Genomic DNA, 19,494 nt, shown 5'->3' on the forward strand with positions numbered 1-19,494 from the left:
AGCTCAGGTGTTAAAAAAATCATATTTAAAAATAAGGCCCATTAATCAATATCCCACTAGGTTAGGCCCCACTGAAGTCCTGTTCTGGACCTGATTTTGTGAAGTGTTTAACTTCAGCCAGAGTTAGTTAGTGATCTGATTTCTGCAGGATCAGGCCCACAGTATGCTAAAAGAAAGGCACTACCTTTCTGGATGATAGCAAGAAATGATGAAAACTAGTCTATAGAGTTAATCGCTAGTGAGCAGTAAAAACAAAAAAAATTATCAAAGGAAGAGTAGTTAGCAGGGCTGTAAGAATGTACAAGGTGTCAAAGTCCTGCTCAGCATGAATACAAAACTGGTGATAGTCACAAGTCAGCTGCAGGAAGCTCTTTAAAAGTTAGCAGTTAGGGGCTGATCTTGCAAACCTAACACCAAGCCTAGTGCATACTACCATGAATAGCCCGGTTACAGTCAATGACGTTATTCAGTAGTAAAGCAGAAGTGGACTGATCCAAAATCCATTAAATCTTTCCTTTAACTCCAGTGAACATCGGATTAGACCCTAAACTTGTAGCTGCTGCAGGATCAGGCCCTTAGCTTGCAAAGTTAGCAATGGGAGTTTAAGGGTTCTAAGGACCTGCCCTCTTCTCTTCTGGGATCCTTTGACTTGATTACTCACAAGTAGCCAAAAAAAAGGAGTTGGATGTTTCTGTCCCATCACTAGATAGGTCAGAAGCAATACTTATGTGGCAAAATAAATAATTAATAACACTTGGATTTCTATGGTAAGGTAGCATGGTATTAGTTAGTTAGGTGAAAGTATGATATCACTTTAGTGTTTGCAGCACTAACGAATTAAAATACTTAACTTATCAAAAATAAATAAAAAACTTATCAAAATTTATTTTAAAATATCAATGTTTATCAGCTTTTAATTACAATGATTATGTGGGTTTGAAAACATGTTAAACACAATCAAATATTGGAATTAAGCACTCAATGATCAGAACTAAAAATGTGTAAAGAGAATATAGGATGTTTCCATTTCATCTGTACATATAGCCAAGAGCAAGGTGTTAAGTACCAAAAAGTGAAGTTATATAAAAACATATCTGCATCTTTCAATTAAGACTCATTTTTTCATGGTTTTCCCAGAGCCATGCTTGGTATGTATTTAACTTGTGATCTTGTGGATGTACCTGAAAGAGAAGGAAGGCATCAGAACTAATGTTTTTAATAAAAATGTCTTCTATAAAAATCTCTTGCAGTACTGAAACATCTGCCTGGAATATCTCCACCCCCAGCTCGGAGCCTACTTTATAGTTTAGGGGTATTTCAGCATGCTGATACATAAAAGATCTAAGCATGCATGTTCTTGAAATGCGGGAGTAAGTACTAATCATGCATGAAGCACCACTTGGATCAACTGAGAAGGCAAGTCACACAATAACCTTGCTAAATGGAGTACAGCTGCTGTTTGCAACCATCTGTAAACAAGAGAAGAGCCTAGTGAGGATTTTGGGTTGCAGTAGAGGGAGGAGAGGCAAGTCAGAGCAGATGCTATGCTCTTGCAGACGAATAAAATAGGAGGTACCCTGACACATCACAAAGACCACTACCAATATCAAGATGGGGAAAAAAAAATCTCACAACCGATCCAAGAAACGTAAAAGGAAACTGAAGGGGGTGACTTGTGTCAGACTGACAACATCTTGTAATATCCTGGACAAACTTTATGGAATTAAGCTAAACTTTACTGAATAAGACTTAATACCTTTTGGAGTCCATTAAAAATTAAAATGTATGTACCTTCTCTTGTAGGAGGAAGATGCTAATGTATTTCCTTCATCATCACCCAAAGGGCCGGATTTCCAATTAGGCACATAGCTAGGGGCACCCGTGTTCCAGGGGAGCCTAACCTCTCTAAAACTGTGTGCAACACAAAAGGTCAGCTGTAGGCAGGGGGGCCGCTGAAGATGCTGTGCCTACGGGTGTGTAAGGTATAAATCCAGCCCTGAATCCCCTGGGAGAAGTATACATATACTAATTCAAACTTGATTTTCCATGGATGAAACAGACAAAGTGTTTCTAGATAAATATCCTGTTTATAAACTGGCTCACAGCCTTCTTCCTGATCCAGCAAAAGGACAGGACTTCTAGTCCGTGAAGGGCCCCAATCCTCAGAGGATTGGAAGGACTTGGCCTACTGAGGCCCTACATGACCGTGTGCTCTTTGAGCTGAAGCTGCGATGATGGGGTTTGGAAGGTCTGCTCCAGCCAGAGCCTATATTAGTGTTGGCATGGTCTATGGTAAGCCTATTAGCGTGCATGTAGGTTCTTGTATTGTTTTTAATGTTTTCTCTACAGTGCTTTTAGTTTAAGAAAAAATAAGCTTGCATAGAACTGTGTGGTAACTTATAACTATTGACAAACAGAAAAGGAGTACTTGTGGCACCTTAGAGACTAACCAATTTATTTATATTGACAAACACTCTGTTATCAATCTGCTTGGTCAGATACTCCCTGAAGAAGGAAGCAGGTGTGCTTGAGCAGCCTGCCTCTGCTGGCAATAACACAGTAAAAGGGAAGGAACTGTACAGCCTGGAAATAATCTGGTCAAAAGAGAGAGAAAGACGCAGGTCTCCATCTATGACAGGTAATGGCTGGGAAGCTGGAAGCCTGAGTAGTACGTGCCCTTGCTGGACCACTGAGACAACTGGGTGCCCTGAACTGAGACAGCTATCATTAGCCTTTAGGTGCCTCCTTGCACACCCAGGCACAATTGTAGGACTAGCTCTTGGGGCTATTCACATCAATATGGACTTGCAGGATCAGGCCCATAAACAATTCAGTCTATGAACACTTCTTAATTAAAGTTGACAGATGATTTCTACTCTATTTTATTTTTAATCCACATGATTATATAAGGCTTGATCCAAGGTCTAACTAAGTCAATGGAACCCAGTGCGTTCAATAAGCATTGGATCTGGCCCTTAGAGAATGACAGCGTCACTTACCTCCTTCCATTCATTGACACAGAAGATTCTGTATGAATCATTGCCATACTTTCCAATCCCATGCAGCTCAATAGGATACCTCCATTGCTTGGTCAGATACTCATCTAGAGAATATAACCCCATACTTCACCAGGTTAACATGTAGAGAAATGTGCCTCAGAAAATATTACAAGAAAACATTGGTAACTCACTGTAGAACTGGAAAAATCCCATTTTTAAATTAAAACATCCAAATCCCCAGTTTAGACTCTTTTAAACTCTATAATTTTAACTAAATGTATTACATTAGTAAGAGGTGAAAAAGGAATGATTTCTAAGCAACCCTCACTGTGGAAGACAGCTTTAAATGACTACATAGCAAAATCTACACAGTAATGTCTGTATTTTAAACATTAAAATACAGAAAATACTGCAGTATCTCATTGCAAAACATATCAACCTTGTTGATACTAATGAAGTTTTTAATTCTGATAGTCATCTCAAACCAAGGGCCTGCTCCTCCATTACACATGTTGTTCTATCTTTGGAACATTGAAGGAAAATCACAGAGCTGGGGTTTATAATGCCACTTTCTTACTGACATCAGTTTAGACTGCTCTACGCAGACATGTTCAAAAGAAACTACCTGAAAATTTGATAATGGTCTTCGCTCTGAGTTCGTAGAGGCCAAGAGGTTTAAGCAACTCTGACATTTCTTTCCAGTCTGCAGTTCTTGCTACCTCAGGGGAAGGATATTTCTCCAGAAACTCCCAGAGCACAGGTATTGCCATCTTACCTAGGCAGAGATAATATGTTGTGAACAGAAAGGCTACATAGTAACTTCCTCTCTGTGACTATCCGAAGTGTGCATTCTGAATGTTGTTGATGAGGAAGATGCAAATTATTTAAAGTTGTTTATACTAATATACCTTAGATAGTATTATTGAATCCTTTCAATATTGTAATGAAAAACTTAGTAGCTAAGGCCCTGATCTTTCATCAATCCCTAACAACCACATCAGACCCAAACTCAGCATTTACATAAGCCGATGCAACTCAGACTGTGAAATTGGTATGTAGAGGTTAAGCTTCAGATCATATCATATACCTATTTACCTGAGGTCTTATTGAGAAATATGGTTGCAATGAGGAGCTTCCATGGATCATGAAAGAGCGTTTCCTGGACCAAATTAAATGGAGACCGAGGAGGAGTCCATTTCCTGAAGGCCTTCCTTCTTGGTGGGCTTGGAGCTACACACAAAGAAAATATGGGAAACTTTACTGAGCAGTAAAAGGTTGATTTCTCCCTCCCCCATTCTTTTAAGAGACATTGGAGCAGACTCACTCCCCACGCTCCCACTAACGCACGGAGAGAGGGTAGAGAGTTTATTACTCCTGTGTTATGACACTGCAGGCTAGCCTAGCCCTGTGGGTTGCCCTAATTTGCACCTATATTTCTATGGGTGCAGAATTGCGAGGGCAAAGGTCTGCTCAAACCATACTCACCCTCATTCCATCCCCAGAATGTCTCCTGCACCCAGGGTCACTCTGGAGGTAGTACAGAACTAGCTTGGCATCTGGATGTAGAGATCATCTGCATCCAGAGGTTCCCTGTAACTGGGGCTGTTCGCTGGGGAGAAGGGGCCTTACAGCTACCATAAATTCCCTTAGCATCAACTAAGTACAGAGCAGGCAGCAGATGTGTGGGCTTCACTTCTGATACAGAGTAACAGCCTTAATGGGTAAAAAGGTAGCTCAGTCTCAGAGCCCATTCAATCTGCAACTTCTCTGCTGAGACAGTCACCAAGAATGCCAGTTAATGCAAAATGTGATGGTGGTTTGTGCAATACGGACACCTGTCTGCTAGGTTTAAAATGAGACAACAAAAATCCTCTCACGTAGGCCACAATGGTGGTACCTCTCAGATTAGTAATGACCAGGTCTGGATCTGAGCTACTGATATAAAAGTGAAAGGCTCCATACCCCCATTACTAATCTCTTAAACCTTCCAATCCCCCCAAAACACAGCTTTCTTTCCCACAGAGAATACTATACCTTCTTTACTGTATTTACTAGAAAAATATGGACTGGTTTTCCTTCTCTCTACTTGTGTTCTTGGGATATAATCTTCTAAAAAGAAAAAAATACCTGGAATTATCGCTATTAAAATTAAAAGGAAATGAATGTGAAATGGAAAACAGATTTTTTTTTTAAACTTTTCATGAATCAATTTCCTCTTTATCTTGGGGTGGGAACAAGAACTTTTATTGGCACTACTGTATGTAAATGAGAATTAGTTCCACTCTGATATCTATCAATATTTCAGAATCTGTTAAAAAAAAAAATCTTCAAATGACAAACCCTTAACAAAAGTAGTCATATCTCAGTGAGTCAACAGATGCTGCACAGGTATAATTGAGGGCAGAATCAATGAACTATTATACTAACCTCAGAATTAAATTAAACAAGGTTAGTTGTATTTCTTGAATCAAAACCTGGCCACTTTTGCAGTAATTTAAGAAGTTAATTGACATTTGGAGAATAGTGATCATTGTTACATTAAATCAGAGAAAGTGATGGTGTAATTTCTAAATGTGAATAAATCTACTTCCTTGGCTTGAACTGGTTGGTTCACAGCCTTTAGTTACTACAATATCTGATGCTCTGTATGGTAAATATGATAAACAGATTAGACAGACTCCAGGCAAGCAGATTTAGAAAGTTCTAACCATACCCAGTCACGGAGTAGGCAGGCCTGAAACAAACACTCCTTTTTTGTACTTGGTTTGGAAGTATCCCTGATGGAATTTTAGAACAGTGCTCTGCTCTGAAATGTATATACCTTGCAGCATTTTCACTGATGTAAAGCTTTTCTTGTCACAAGGCTGTGAAATGCTAATGTCTGTTTCAGTGCCAGGTTTGAAATCCTGGTTACCCGAATTTACCCAATCCTTCTCATTCGCAAATGCACTCAATCCTTGTCTTTCTGCAATATTCTTGTCAGATTTCACAGCAGCTACATCATAAGAACTCTTCTCTGCACATCCTAACTCTCCCATGGTTCTTGACTCTGTTTCTGAGACAGCAGTTACTGGTCCAAGATGCATCTCTGATTGTGATTCTGAAGTCATTATTTCATCCTTTGAGAGTGTGTTTGCTTTTCCAGTATCTGTGGGGTTTAAGTTTTGATTGTCTATTCTGCCTCTATCAGAAACACAAACATCTTTCTTTCGCCGGAATTTTTTGATTTGGCTGCCCTCAGCCTCTTGTTTATTACATGATGCTTTTCTCTGCCTTTTATTTTGGCTGTGATCTGAATTCCTCTTTTCTGAGCCCTTTCTAGCTTTCTTAATTTGAGCCCTTCTTCCAACTGCTCCTTTTTCTTTGACCTTTATGCAACAGTCCTTTGGCTTAATGTCTTTAATGACCAAGTCCTCCCTGCCCTGCAGATGGATGGAAATGTTTTCCAGCTGTTCATTACTGGTCTGCAGCTCCACAACTTTAAGTTCTTCTTTACTACTTTGCACGCTAAGATCTTGTGCTTTACTGTTACATTCTTTATTCTGTAATCTTAGTCCCACAGCTTCTGCACCGAATCCTTTGGCTCTTGATCGAGTTTTGCTCTGAACAGGAGCAGTAAAGTCAAAATCTTCTGGTTTAAGAACAGTTTCTCCATTTTTACTAAAATATGCCACAAGTGCACATTTGGATCTTAACTTTGCTCCTTGAGGACTATGAAATGAAAGAAAGTTAAATGATCAATGGTTATAGTTTCCAATCCTTGCTCTTAAAACAAACAAAACTGCACCTTACATTTCTGGAAAAAAAAAAAAGCCAAAAATGTTACCTGCATTTTCCAAAAAATAATCTCTCAATATTTTTTTTAAACGCTGAATATCTTTTAGACAAGCCTTCTATCAAAAATGTTCATACAAAGAATAATTTACAAGTAATAATACTTTATACTTTCATTTAAGTATATTAAAGTATTTTACAGCCTCATGCTACCCTTATGAGACATGTAAATATTTTTATTTACAGATTTCCATAATATTAGTATGAAGTACCAAGAAGTTAAATGACTTGCCCTAAGTCAGATTCAAAGGCTCCTGAAATCAACAGGAGTCTATTGACTTCAGTGGGTTTTGGATCAGTCCCAGAATAAGTCTGGGCGAGGACTGGAACAGAACAAGGACACTTGACTCCTAGGCTCTGCAACACTTACTCTTCACTAAGCAACCAGCAGAATAAGTCTATGTGACATACACTGCTTTTACTTATTATACAGCTTTAATTTCAAGATTTGCATCAAATATTACCTGATGAAATAAACATCATATTTCCCTGCAGTTTTGCCTGACTGTCGTTGCTTTATGATCTTCTCCCATCCATCTGGAATGTTTTTGAGACATCTAGAAGCCACTTCTGACACAGCAGCTGCATCTTCTTTGCACTGGAGTGTGTTTTCTGCTACGGTCTCAGTACCTTCAATCTGTAGACCAAAATATTCTCTTGTCTCTGTCACTAATTCTTTCCCCTCTTTTTTTGTTTTCTTTCCAATTTGCATGTTACTTTTGTCACTGAAAGTAAATGTAAAACAAAATGATAGAAATAGATCTGTCTGGAACTATTCATAACTATAATATTTCAAGAGCTGCAGAGATTTGGAAAAAAAAATTAACTGAAAATAATGAAGGTATTAGCTGGCCTGTTGGAAATATTTGTGCACTGTTCTGTGTGAGACTTTGCCTCTTCTTCACCGGGACACTAGATGCTGGGAGAGCTATGGAAACAGCATGATCAGCCTCTCTCCCATGTGGAACACAAATATTTGCAATCTATACTATGTTTTACATATTGGACTTCAAGTTAACATGAGGAATGCTTTGTCCTGTATTTCAGCAATAACCATACTGAAGATCATAGTCTGGAATACATATGTGTGACTTTGTATTGTATATAATCATGTGCCATAAACGAACCACAGTAGAATGTTAGCCTTTAAAAATAAGCTTCCAAGTGCATTTTTCATGTTCTTTATTTCTTTGAAACATAAATGGCCACCTTAATTAGAGCCCACATAGATAAGTAATATACCGTAACATATACATTACTAGGGCTGCCACCTGGCAGGTTTTGAACTGCCCTAGCTGATTTTTGTACTGTAGTGCCTTGTCAGTTTAACGTGCAGGGCAGGGAGGAAAGGACATGTTAGAGTGCTCTACAATTCACCACCCCAGTTGTCTGGACTGTGGCACCATATTAGGATAAGGTAAGAAAAATGATAAAACAACACAAAAATACACGTTTGTGTAAATTGTTATCTAAAACATATTAGTAATAATTAGCTAGAGTCTGGAGTAGGACCCTTTTTGCTGAGGGGAGCAGGGACGGCAAATGACCAGTTTTTTATATCTAAGAGTTGAAAACCCTACACGTTACTATCTGACTATATTAAATGTGTGTTCTTCTCACATGGACTGAGGGGGAAGGAGTGCCTCACATTGCTTAACACCAACTCCTCAACCCCCTTAACTGGGGAGTGCGCCAGTGGAGCCTTGTGCAAGAAGGACGGTGACGGAGCTTTGAAAAGACTGAGGCGGTTCACCCACCCCAGAAGGGGAGTAATGAAGCTGCTTTTGTGAATCTGTATCTTGGTTTAATCATAAAGTTGTTTATATGTCTGGGGCCACTTAAGTGTTATGATTGCTAAATCGGTGCAACATCGCAGAAAACGACTCCACAGCGGTAGGTCTCAGAACCTTATACCTGTCCCAACCCTAGTCCAGGGCCCTCAGCCAGCTGAAACCCAGCCCAACAGTCATCAGTGGCAGCAGGGATATAACTCAGATCCTCTTGTTCCAGGCCCCCGGATTCAAGCTAAATGAGACTCTCCCAGAGTGCAGCACCATAGAGCATATGACACATAGCTGAGCAGTTCCAGTTCAGTGGCGCTCTCTAGTAGAGACTTTGTGGCCAGCAGACAACATCCCAAGAGCCAAGCTGGCAGGGCACTAAACAGGGCCCACAGCGACCGACATACCCATGCAGTACTGGGTTTCACATACCGCACCATGCCCTGCGACGTCACCAGCATGTGACATCATCACGCCCTATGACATCACCGCACCACGCTCTGTGACATAACCTCCCTGTGGCGTCACCGCACCATGCTGCAGGAGCCCACGTTATGGAGAAGGACCAATCTGAGGGAACAGACCGCGGCCTAGCCCTTCTGAAAGGTCTCTGGACCTCCTGTTGCTATAGTAACTTTACCTGCCCTCTTGCCCGCGTACTTCCGGAGCCGCCATAGCTGAAGCACCTCCCATGTCACGTGCAGGTATATCATTCCTGCCCGCACTGCGCAAATGCATACCTAGCGCACGCCCCCGCAGAGCTTCTCGCCAATATACGATCCCGCCAAGGGCGCGCAGAAGTTCTCCCGCGAGAACAGTCCCGACACAGACCCATTCCGTCTCTTGCGCATGCGTATTCCAGGCACAGTCCCGCAGAGAGCTCCACGCTTGCGCAGTACTTCCCCCCTCGCGCAAGCGCAGTGCCTATGGGACGCAGCGTTCTTGGCGCATGCGCAATCCTGGTTCAACGTTTGCGTCTCTGTCCTTTCCCTTTCCACCTCCTCGCGTCGTGCCGGTTGATTCCAAGCAAAGGGCTTTGGGGTTAGTGCGCATGCGCGTTGCCTGGGGAAGGTTGGGGGAGGTTTAATCTTGTGTAAATAAACAAACAGCAGCCAGGGAAGGGGGAGAGGCAGGGCACCGCCAGCGGTGCCGCGAGACAGCAGAGGGGGCTGAGAGAGGGCGGCAGGCAGGCAGGAACACGGGCACACACAGGCGGGGCACGGCGCGGCACGCTGAGGGGATGAAGCGGTAGTTAGGGGTAGACGGGACAGGGCCGGCGTCGAGGGACGGGGTGCTGGGGAGAGAGGGCAGGGCCGGCGTGAGGGACGGGGTGCTGGGGAGAGAGGGCAGGGCCGGCGTGAGGGACGGGGTGCTGGGGAGAGAGGGCAGGGCCGGCGGTGAGGGAGGGGGTGCTGGGGAGAGAGGGCAGGGCGGGCGGCGAGGGACGGGGTGCTGGGGAGAGAGGGCAGGGCCGGCGGTGAGGAAGGGGGTGCTGGGGAGAGAGGGCAGGGCGGGCGGCGAGGGACGGGGTGCTGTGGAGAGAGGGCAGGGCCGGCGGCGAGGAAGGGGGTGCTGGGGAGAGAGGGCAGGGCGGGCGGCGAGGGACGGGGTGCTGGGGAGAGAGGGCAGGGCCGGCGGCGAGGGACGGGGTGCTGGGGAGAGAGGGCAGGGCGGGCGGCGAGGGACGGGGTGCTGGGGAGAGAGGGCAGGGCGGGCGGCGAGGGACGGGGTGCTGGGGAGAGAGGGCAGGGCCGGCGGTGAGGGAGGGGGTGCTGGGGAGAGAGGGCAGGGCCGGCGGCGAGGAAGGGGGTGCTGGGGAGAGAGGGCAGGGCGGGCGGCGAGGGACGGGGTGCTGGGGAGAGAGGGCAGGGCCGGCGGTGAGGGACGGGGTGCTGGGGAGAGAGGGCAGGGCGGGCGTCGAGGGACGGGGTGCTGGGGAGAGAGGGCAGGGCCGGCGGCGAGGGACGGGGTGCTGGGGAGAGAGGGCAGGGCGGGCGGCGAGGGACGGGGTGCTGGGGAGAGAGGGCAGGGCCGGCGGTGAGGAAGGGGGTGCTGGGGAGAGAGGGCAGGGCCGGCGGTGAGGGACGGGGTGCTGGGGAGAGAGGGCAGGGCGGGCGTCGAGGGAGGGGGTGCTGGGGAGAGAGGGCAGGGCCGGCGGCGAGGGACGGGGTGCTGGGGAGAGAGGGCAGGGCCGGCGGCGAGGGACGGGGTGCTGGGGAGAGAGGGCAGGGCCGGCGGCGAGGGACGGGGTGCTGGGGAGAGAGGGCAGGGCCGGCGGCGAGGGACGGGGTGCTGGGGAGAGAGGGCAGGGCCGGCGGCGAGGGACGGGGTGCTGGGGAGAGAGGGCAGGGCCGGCGGTGAGGGAGGGGGTGCTGGGGAGAGAGGGCAGGGCCGGCGGCGAGGAAGGGGGTGCTGGGGAGAGAGGGCAGGGCCGGCGGCGAGGGAGGGGGTGCTGGGGAGAGAGGGCAGGGCCGGCGGTGAGGGACGGGGTGTTAGTAGGAGAGGGAGGAATGAGGGCTGCACTGACCTGGAGGGATAAGGCCGAACAATGGTAAGAGGCTGAGTATTTTCACAGCATCCCAAAGCACATTGGGCACTTTATGGGGCAAATGGAAAGATGTGGCCCCTGCCCTGGGGAGCTCATGGCCTAATAAGGAATGTGAGGGGGGATGGCAGGGACCTATTTTTTGATTTGCCCCAGGGGAGGGTTTAGGGTGAGGGTCACTGCAGGATGGCTATGCTGATAATCTGATCCGTTTTTATTTAATAGTAAATTTCTTATCAATTTAAAACCTCACAATCTCTATGAACCAGTAAGGTCTCATGGGTTCTTATTGGGGCCAGGAGAGCAGCAGCCTGTGGTTTATAACCGTGGTTACTAATGTCAATGGGAGACATGGAAGAAACATCAAATATGAGTCCAATGGGGATGGTTTAGTAAATTAAGCATTAAGTATGGAATATACAGAGTTCCCAGAGTTCCCAGAATTCCGAGTTGTGTGTTCCTGAGGGGTAGGGATGTGAAGGGTGGGAGGATGCAATTTTACCCCTTCATTTAAAGAAAATAGATAAATTGAATTCCAGGTAGTTTACTCTGTGGGTGATTTTCCAAACTGTGGTTCTTTTTGCTCTGTGTGCACGTTAAAGATCACTCCACACTTTTTTTCTAAGAGTGCTTTCAGTGTGCTTGCCCAGACTTCTCCATAGGGAGGGTAAAGGGTAGCTTTGCTAAACCAATAAGTGGTTAATTTCTCCAGTGCAGTATATATAAGTGGTAGGAAGTGCTTTGGAAGAAAATGCCCTTCCACCTAGCAACTTTTTGAAGTTCTGTGTCATTGTGTTGTACTAAACTGTGCTATGGTAGGATTGTCCTCCTGGAAACCAACTGTATATCTCAGGAAAACTTCACTGAGGAATAAATACAGATCATTTATTCCACCTCTCCAGCCCCTATCCCTCCCAACACCAAGTGACAGCAAGGTTAAATATGGGGCCACCTTTCTATTTTGATTGTTTCTTCATCACTGAACAAGAATCTGTTTTTATTTCCATATAACCAACAAAATGCGTACTGTAGCTTGTATATAGTTGGTTCTCATAAACTATAGGTAATATGATGTCAATAGTAAAGTCTGAATAACACAAGGTCTTCCCTATTTTAATGGCCCAGATCTTGCAACTGCATATGCATGATCACAAGTGTCTGTCTACGAGGGTGCAGTTGCAGGTTAGTGACCTGGTCCTACAGTTGGATCTGTGTAAGCATACTTCTGTGCCTGGACAAAGCCAATTGCAGGATGGTGGTCTGGTTTGGAGAACTCCTTGTTGCATGTGGGGAAAGCATCATAAAGCTGTTTGACTTCTAGAATTTTCCCCTAAGTTAGATATGTTCTGAGGTGTGTAATAAATTCTATTAAATTAAATCTTTACTCCTTTTTTAATGGCATTTAAACAAGGTTGGAAATAGAAAGTGTGTTTTCTGGGTATTTATTGTAATATTTAGTGTTCTGTCCTTAATTTTCCCTTTTTGTCTCACTGTCCAGTATATATGATCTTGCCTTTAAACCTGATGGAACTCAGCTGATAATTGCAGCAGGAAACAGATTGCTGGTAGGAGATTGTTTACTCCTCTCCACACCATACCACCTGAATCTAACAATAATAATACAGTAACTCCCCACTTAACGTCCTCTTGCTTAACGTTGTTTCGATCTTACGTCCCTGCTCAGTTACAGGACATGCTTCATTTAAAGTTGTCCAATGCTTCGCTATAACGTCATTTGACTGTCTGCTTTCTCCACAGCTGTAGCCTCCCATCAGCTCCCCTACGTGCCCCCCAGCACCTCCGGCCCGCCGGCAGACCCCGTGGATCAGCACCTTCCCCCTCCCTCCCCTGCCTCCTGCCCATGGCAGTCAGCTGTCCTGTAGACTTCAGGAGGCAGGGGAGGGAGGGGGAGCCTGCGTGCCACAGGCAGGAGGCAGGGGGGAGGAGCGAGGACCTGGTGTGCGGAGTAAAGGGGGAGGAGGGAGGGAGGGAAGAAGTGGGTTAAGGGTGGGGGCTTGGGGGAAAGGGTGGAGTGGGTGGGCCGAGGGTTGAGCCCCCCGCCCCTGGTGCTTGCACAGTAGGGGAAGCTGCTGCTGCACAACGTGCTTCTTGCGTACAGCACCTTCAGTCTCCTTGCCTGCCTCAGCGTCTCCAGTGCCAGTGGGCTGTGTGTGTGTGGGCGGGGGACGGGGGGTAAGGTGGGGGCACCTCCCAACTATAGTACTGTACTGTATGGCAAAAACAAAAAATTCCCTGGAACCTAACCCCCCCATTTACATTCATTCTTATGGGGAAATTGGATTCGCTTAACATCGTTTCACTTAAAGTTGCATTTTTCAGGAACATAACTACAACATTAAGTGAGGAGTTACTGTATATATTTTAAAAGACCCCAAAATATAGCTGTGGAACATTATATAAACTGTAGCAATATTTTTGGGGTCTTTGAAAATTTCTTACTAATCTCTTTAATGGGGGCTTTTTCATGTGACTTTTTCTACAGTTTAAAAAGATAGTTTTTGACATAGGGAGGGAATGGGTGGTTTTGAAACAGGCAGGCCAAGTGGGTATCTGAAAACAGCATATGAATTGAACGACTTTCATATAAATGATTGTCCTTACATGTAATGCCTGCTTCTCAGTGCATAGAAAGAGGCAAGTATGTTCTAGTATTTTAAAAGGATGCCATCAATTTGAACTGTAGTCATTTTTAAAAGACAAGTTAAAAGTAGTTTCACGTACTACACCTGTTTCAAAATCTCCCTGCCAAATTTTGTCATATAATTGCATTTTCCTGTTTTTAAAAAAACAATTATCTCCTTTTGCTGTGTGGACTTAAATAGGGGAAACTAACGAACTATCCATGAGAAATAGTGACATTGACTTTGTACAAAGTCTTGTTAAATAAGCAAAGTTTACAAACACTTATTTTGCCTCAAATCTTGTTTAGTTCTAATTATTCTAGTCCCCATGGAGCTTGTTGAGGGATTGGGGTCTTTACACTTTCCTTTTATTGATACAGGTGTATGATACATCTGATGGAACCTTAATTCAGCCCTTGAAAGGTCACAAGGACACAGTGTACTGTGTGGCTTATGCTAAAGACGGTAGGTGACACCTTTGGGCTTCTTAGCTTCCGTCTTTTTGTTAGTTTGTAGAAAGCATGGTAATTGGCCTCATCCCTTTCTTGTTGTAAATTTAAAATTAGGAATGTTAAGGTAGTTTTAATAATAATACTTTGCATTTAAACACTGCCTTTTATCTCAGGGTCTCAAAGCACTTTACAAATATTAGCTGCAGAAGAAAGTACTGTTCTCTGGATATTAAAAACATAGGCCGCAATCCTGCAGTTGATACTACGAATAGAGACCCATGTACCCCATGAACTTTAGTGGGGCTCTGTGTGAAAGCAGAGGTCTACCTGTACAGCATTCCATTGAAGTCAGTAGTATTTCATGTGGGTGCAGAAGTGCAACCATATGGAGTCACTAGCAGGCCTGGACCCATACTTACACGATCCTGTAGCGCTCAGACATCTACAAAGTACTTCCTTTTTATTATTTTGCTAAGATGAGTGTTTTTTGGAGTAAACGTGATGATTAAATGTGTGGATGTTTTGTTTTAAAATATTATTAATCCCTAGGCAAGCGTTTTGCATCTGGCTCTGCTGACAAAAGTGTAATAATTTGGACTTCAAAGTTAGAAGGAATTCTGAAATACACGTAAGTGAACCCATTCACTTCATTGCTTCCTTTAAATACATACTTTGGTTATGGACTTCTGCTGTTAATATAAGTGAGTGATGCTAGGAGAGTTGAAGGAATGTGAACTAGGGTCAGAGAAGAATCTAGTAGAGAGAGGAGAAATGAGGGAGGAGAGCAGTCAAGATACAGAAAGATATTTGAGAGGGTTAGGAAAGCAGTTAAGAGAATGAGGGAGCAGTGGGAGGGCTAGATAAAGCATTGGTGTTACTCTTGTGAAGACATTGCAGGGCTGAAGGAGCACCAGAGAGCCTCTCTCACTGTGTTAAGAGGCTGCAGGAGTTCAAGAAGAGCAGAGGAGTGTCAGGAGAGTGTTGGGGAGCCATATTCTGCCTTTGTCTCAACAGGAGTTATGTGTACTGCATGTCCAAGACATGAGCCTGGTCTTGTAAAATAAGCCAAATTAGAATAGTTTTATTTGAAGCCCAATCCAAAGGTGGTTGCTAGTACTTGCCTCCACCAAGAAGTTCCATCTTTTTCTGCCCTGCTTTATTTGTGTGCATACGGAATTCTCTTGGGGTTTTTCATTAGATTAATACCAGTGTTCCACAAGTCATTAAGAAATATAGATATGTAATTGTTGGTATCTTACATCTTCAAATCCAAATTCTGCTTTTTGATAAGTTTGAATGATTCTTGTTGAAGTCATTGAGAGAGATGCGCGCATACATATTATGGAAAAATTTGGCTAATAACATTTATTTCTTTCACAGTACTTCCCAAACCAATATCCACCTATGCCCTCATAGCAATGCAGCCAGTTCTTGATGAAATCTGATGAAACCTCCATTTAGAGACTGCTTAATTTAAAAAAAGTTTATTTTTAACTTAGTTTAATTACATGTTAATTTGACATAGTGTAACTTTGATCTGTTTTTATGCAATATTTGTCCTCTAAGCTTGGCTTTAAGATATCTTGTTATAAAAGATAGAAAATGTGGCATTTAAAACAAAAGATTTGTTTGAAACGTGATGATTACTTTGTTCTAGGCATAATGATTCTATACAGTGTGTTTCATACAATCCTGTTACTCACCAACTGGCATCCTGCTCCTCCAGTGATTTTGGTATGTCTTCTTCCTCTTTGATGTTTTTCATTGAGCCAGTAAACATTATTAAAATGAGAGAATTAAACATTAGTAAGCCAGTAATGTATAGGTACAGTTTTTTTCTTTTCTGTGACGAAGAAATGGAGAAATAAAATGTTACTCCTCCACTATGGAGTATACAAATGAAAATTTAGAAAATACCTTGTTTAGCATAATTTAATATTTTACTTTTAAAATCACTGCCCCTCAGTTGGAAAAGGGTTATGAACTCCAGTGCCTTCAGGTGTGTTATCTTATGGTGATATGATTTTTCAATAGTACTATTTTTTTTGCCCCACTTTAAGAAATATTTCATTGTAGTTTTTATATTTAGATGTTTATTCCCCACTCCTTCCATATGTGAATAAACAGCACCTGTTCAAAACATTGACCTTTCCCAACACTGAGTAAAATCTTGGCCCCTTTAAAATCAGCTTCCCTTTTTTTTCCTAATCTGAATGCTGCTTGTAATGATGAACTTAGTCGGTTTCTTGGGGGCTGTTTTGTTTTGTTTTTAAGGCTTGTGGTCTCCTGAGCAGAAGTCAGTCTCCAAACATAAATCAAGCAGTAAAATCACCTGCTGTAGGTAAGTTTGAAGCACTAGATGTGTCATTCAGTTTGTTTTTTCCCTTTATGAATAAAAATATGACAATAAAGAGAAGTATATGTCATTAAATTTATGCAGAAGCTATGATTAGGGGCATGAACTGGGAGTTTATAGAACAGATTACAGCAGAACCAAAGGTTCCTATATCACGCCATCCTCATCACTATAGTATCTGAGCACCTTTCACTGGTACAATAAGCAGCATCTGTTACATACTGTTTGTTCTTTCTCTCATCCTCTTCCTGGGGGGAAGAGTATGTGTGCAGTGTACCTTTTTTTTTAATTGTATTGTTTCTGACTTGCAATGACAAGCAGTGTGATCTTGAGCAAGTCAGTTAAACTTTCTGTTCCTTTCTTTATCCATTGATACAGTAATAACCTCCTGGAGGTGCTGCTGAGACTTATTAATATTTGTAGAGTACTTTGTGATCCTCAGGTGAAAGATTATATATAGATATATAAAAAAATTAGACTTTTTTGTGGTGTGTGGGGCAACCAGATGATGATAAAGCCCAATTCTGATATTTGATGCTTATAAGTTAACTTTATATTAATAATACAAAAACACTTATACATAGTCCTAGGGGAATTCTGTGCCACTGCATGCACACAGAATTCATGTACCCTGCATATTTCTTTGCTTCCCTGCAGAAAAATGACTTTCTGATGGGGAAGCAAAGGGAAGCCACAAGAGCAGCAACGCACCCCTCCCCAGCAGCGCATGTCATTTTGGGCACCCAGAGCAGCCGGCAAAGAGACAAATCACTGCGTGGGGGAGGAGAGTTGGGGATGCCCTAGCCAGTGGCTCCTTCCCTGTGCTGGGCTCAACTGCTAGTGCTGGCTGGGCTTGGCTGGGGGTGGGGGAGGATGGTACTTCCTCTTCAAGGAGCAGCTAGGGCCAGGCCGGGCTGGGTCAGACCCACCCACAGAAACCTCCCCTGGCTGCAGGAAGCTCTGCACTGCCCTCTTTCCCCCTGCTTCCTGCCCCCATTGCTCCTCAGCCGCTGGGGGGAGGGATCAGTGTATGGGAGATGCTCCCCATCCACCCAGCCCTCATGCATCCGGACTCCCCCATACCCAGAACCTCGCATGGAGAACCCTCCCACTGAGCCTCACCCCCTGCCTCCAGAATCCCCCATCCTGCACCCAGACCAGCCTCTACTGTACCCTCTGCACTCGAACCCCAACCCTGATGAGCCCTGTCCACTCTGATGAGCCCCACACACTCGGACCCCCACCCCACTGAGCTCCAACCAGCTGAACCCCAACCCACCTTCACCTGTACCACCTTGCAGAATTCCATTGTCCCTGCACGCGGAACTCCCCAGCGAGCCACCATGTATCCAGATCCCCACACACCTGGATCCCCCACTGAGCCACCGCCACCGATATTGCCCCACACAGGACCCTCTCACCCCACACCTGGATCCCCCCATGTTAAACCTGTCCAGATTTGGATCCTGCTGAGCTGAGCCTGCCTGCCCACATCTGGTGTGCCTGGCATGGTGGGGCAGGGCCCGGGGGTGTTTCTGGGGCAGGCCCAGCTCTTGCACTGTGTCAGGGTTGGGCGCAGCCTCACAGCCAAGTTTGTGTCCCAGGGCTTGGAGGTGCAGCAGGGTGATCTCCCACCTTCGTTCAGCCAGTTGCCTGTGCTCCCTACTTCCATGCTGGAGCCTCTACAATTATTTATTGATAAAATTTTGCAGAATTTTAAAATATTGTGTGCAGAATTTGTATTTTTTTGACACAGACTTTTTAATTTTTTGGCACATAATTCCCTTAGGAGTAGTAATATATAGCACTGTAAAGCATGAAAATTTATAAATATACACATGGTTTGACATATCTCCTCCAAAAGCTTGCAGTCTCAAACAAGACCATGCACTACAGCAGTGGTTCTCAAACTTTAGCAACCCAAGGACCCCCATTTTGATTTAAAATTTTTCAGGAACCCCGAAGCCCCCCTGCTCAGCCCTTGCCTCGTCCCCTTCTCTGAGTCCCTGCCCCCTTCTCACTCCATCCCCACTCCCTCTGTCACTTGCTGTCTCTCCTTGTCACCAGTCTAGGGCAGGGGGTTGGGGTGCAGGAGGGGTAGCAGGCTCTGGGAGGGAGTTTGGGTGCAGGAAGGGGTGTGGGGTCTGGGAGGGAGTTGGGATGCAGGGTTCAGGCCCTGGGCTGGGGCAGAGGGTTGGGATGCAGGCAGGGGTGAGGGGTGCAGGCTCCGGCTGGGTGGCACTTACCTCTGGCAGCTTCCGAAAGCGACTGTCACATCCGTCTGGCAGCGGCTCCTAGGTGTGGGGGTGTGTCTCTGCTGCCCCCGCAGGCACTGCCCCTGCAGCTCCCATTGGCCATAGTTTCTGGCCAATGGGAGCTGTGGAGTCGGCTCTTGAGCCGGGGGCAGCACATGGAGACCCCCTGCTCCCCCCAGGGGGCCGCAGGAATGCTCTGGCCGCTTCCAGGAGCAGCGCGGAGCCAGGGCAGGCAGGGAGCCTGCCTTAGCCCTGCTGCGCTGCCGGAATTTTAGCATGCAGGAGGTGCTGGGAGGGGAGGGGCGGAGTTGATCAGTGGGTCCATGGACCCCAGTTTGAGAAACGATGCACTACAGTTCAAGTAAGGGAAGGTGAGGAGAAAGAGATAGGAAGGATTGATGATAATGTGTTTTAAGGAAGCATTTGAAAGGGTAGATGGAGGGCAATTGGCAAACTGGTAACTGTTCTACCTGCAGAGGCAGCATCATTGTCAGTTTTAAGGAAGTGATGTATTTGATCTGGGGGCAAAAGGATACACTCAACTGGTAAAGTCAGGGGAAATAATAAAATAATACCTACCACTTAGGTAGTGCTTTTCATCAGTAGATCTCAAAGCACTTTACAAAGGAG

The 19,494-nt window shown here is 44.9% G+C and overlaps 2 protein-coding genes across 10 annotated transcripts in view; one reads left to right on the top strand and one right to left on the bottom strand.

Annotated features, from left to right (window-relative positions):
- Positions 1-896: 896 nt before the first annotated feature.
- MBD4 (methyl-CpG binding domain 4, DNA glycosylase) lies at positions 897-9,520 on the bottom strand. Of its 5 annotated transcripts, none has more exons than XM_077821826.1 (8): positions 9,355-9,520; positions 7,298-7,558; positions 5,821-6,710; positions 5,034-5,108; positions 4,095-4,229; positions 3,625-3,774; positions 3,000-3,103; positions 897-1,181 (listed from the first exon to the last, which is right to left on the bottom strand). In XM_077821826.1, exons 1-8 carry the CDS (start codon positions 9,447-9,449, stop codon positions 1,104-1,106), a joined length of 1,788 nt encoding a protein of 595 aa, XP_077677952.1. In that variant the 5' UTR covers positions 9,450-9,520; the 3' UTR covers positions 897-1,103. The 5 variants fall into 5 exon arrangements, with proteins under 5 accessions (XP_077677952.1, XP_077677953.1, XP_077677951.1 ...); XM_077821827.1 differs by having other exon boundaries at positions 5,034-5,105; positions 9,255-9,386; XM_077821825.1 differs by having other exon boundaries at positions 9,255-9,386.
- A 63-nt stretch (positions 9,521-9,583) lies between these two features.
- IFT122 (intraflagellar transport 122) overlaps positions 9,584-19,494 on the top strand; it is a 50,082-nt gene continuing 40,171 nt past the window's right edge. For 2 of the 5 annotated variants that reach the window (XM_077821824.1, XM_077821822.1), the window contains exons 1-6: positions 11,098-11,165; positions 12,658-12,724; positions 14,182-14,266; positions 14,803-14,881; positions 15,911-15,987; positions 16,528-16,594. In XM_077821824.1, the coding sequence (XP_077677950.1) occupies positions 11,125-11,165; positions 12,658-12,724; positions 14,182-14,266; positions 14,803-14,881; positions 15,911-15,987; positions 16,528-16,594 (416 nt within the window). In that variant the 5' untranslated portion in view covers positions 11,098-11,124. Of the gene's footprint in view, positions 9,656-11,097; positions 11,166-12,657; positions 12,725-14,181; positions 14,267-14,802; positions 14,882-15,910; positions 15,988-16,527; positions 16,595-19,494 lie in introns of those variants that run through there. The other 3 variants (XR_013346647.1, XM_077821823.1, XM_077821821.1) reach the window with 3 other exon arrangements.

Source organism: Eretmochelys imbricata, chromosome 7 (assembly GCF_965152235.1).
Source record: "Eretmochelys imbricata isolate rEreImb1 chromosome 7, rEreImb1.hap1, whole genome shotgun sequence".
Classification (NCBI taxonomy): Eukaryota; Metazoa; Chordata; order Testudines; family Cheloniidae; genus Eretmochelys; species Eretmochelys imbricata.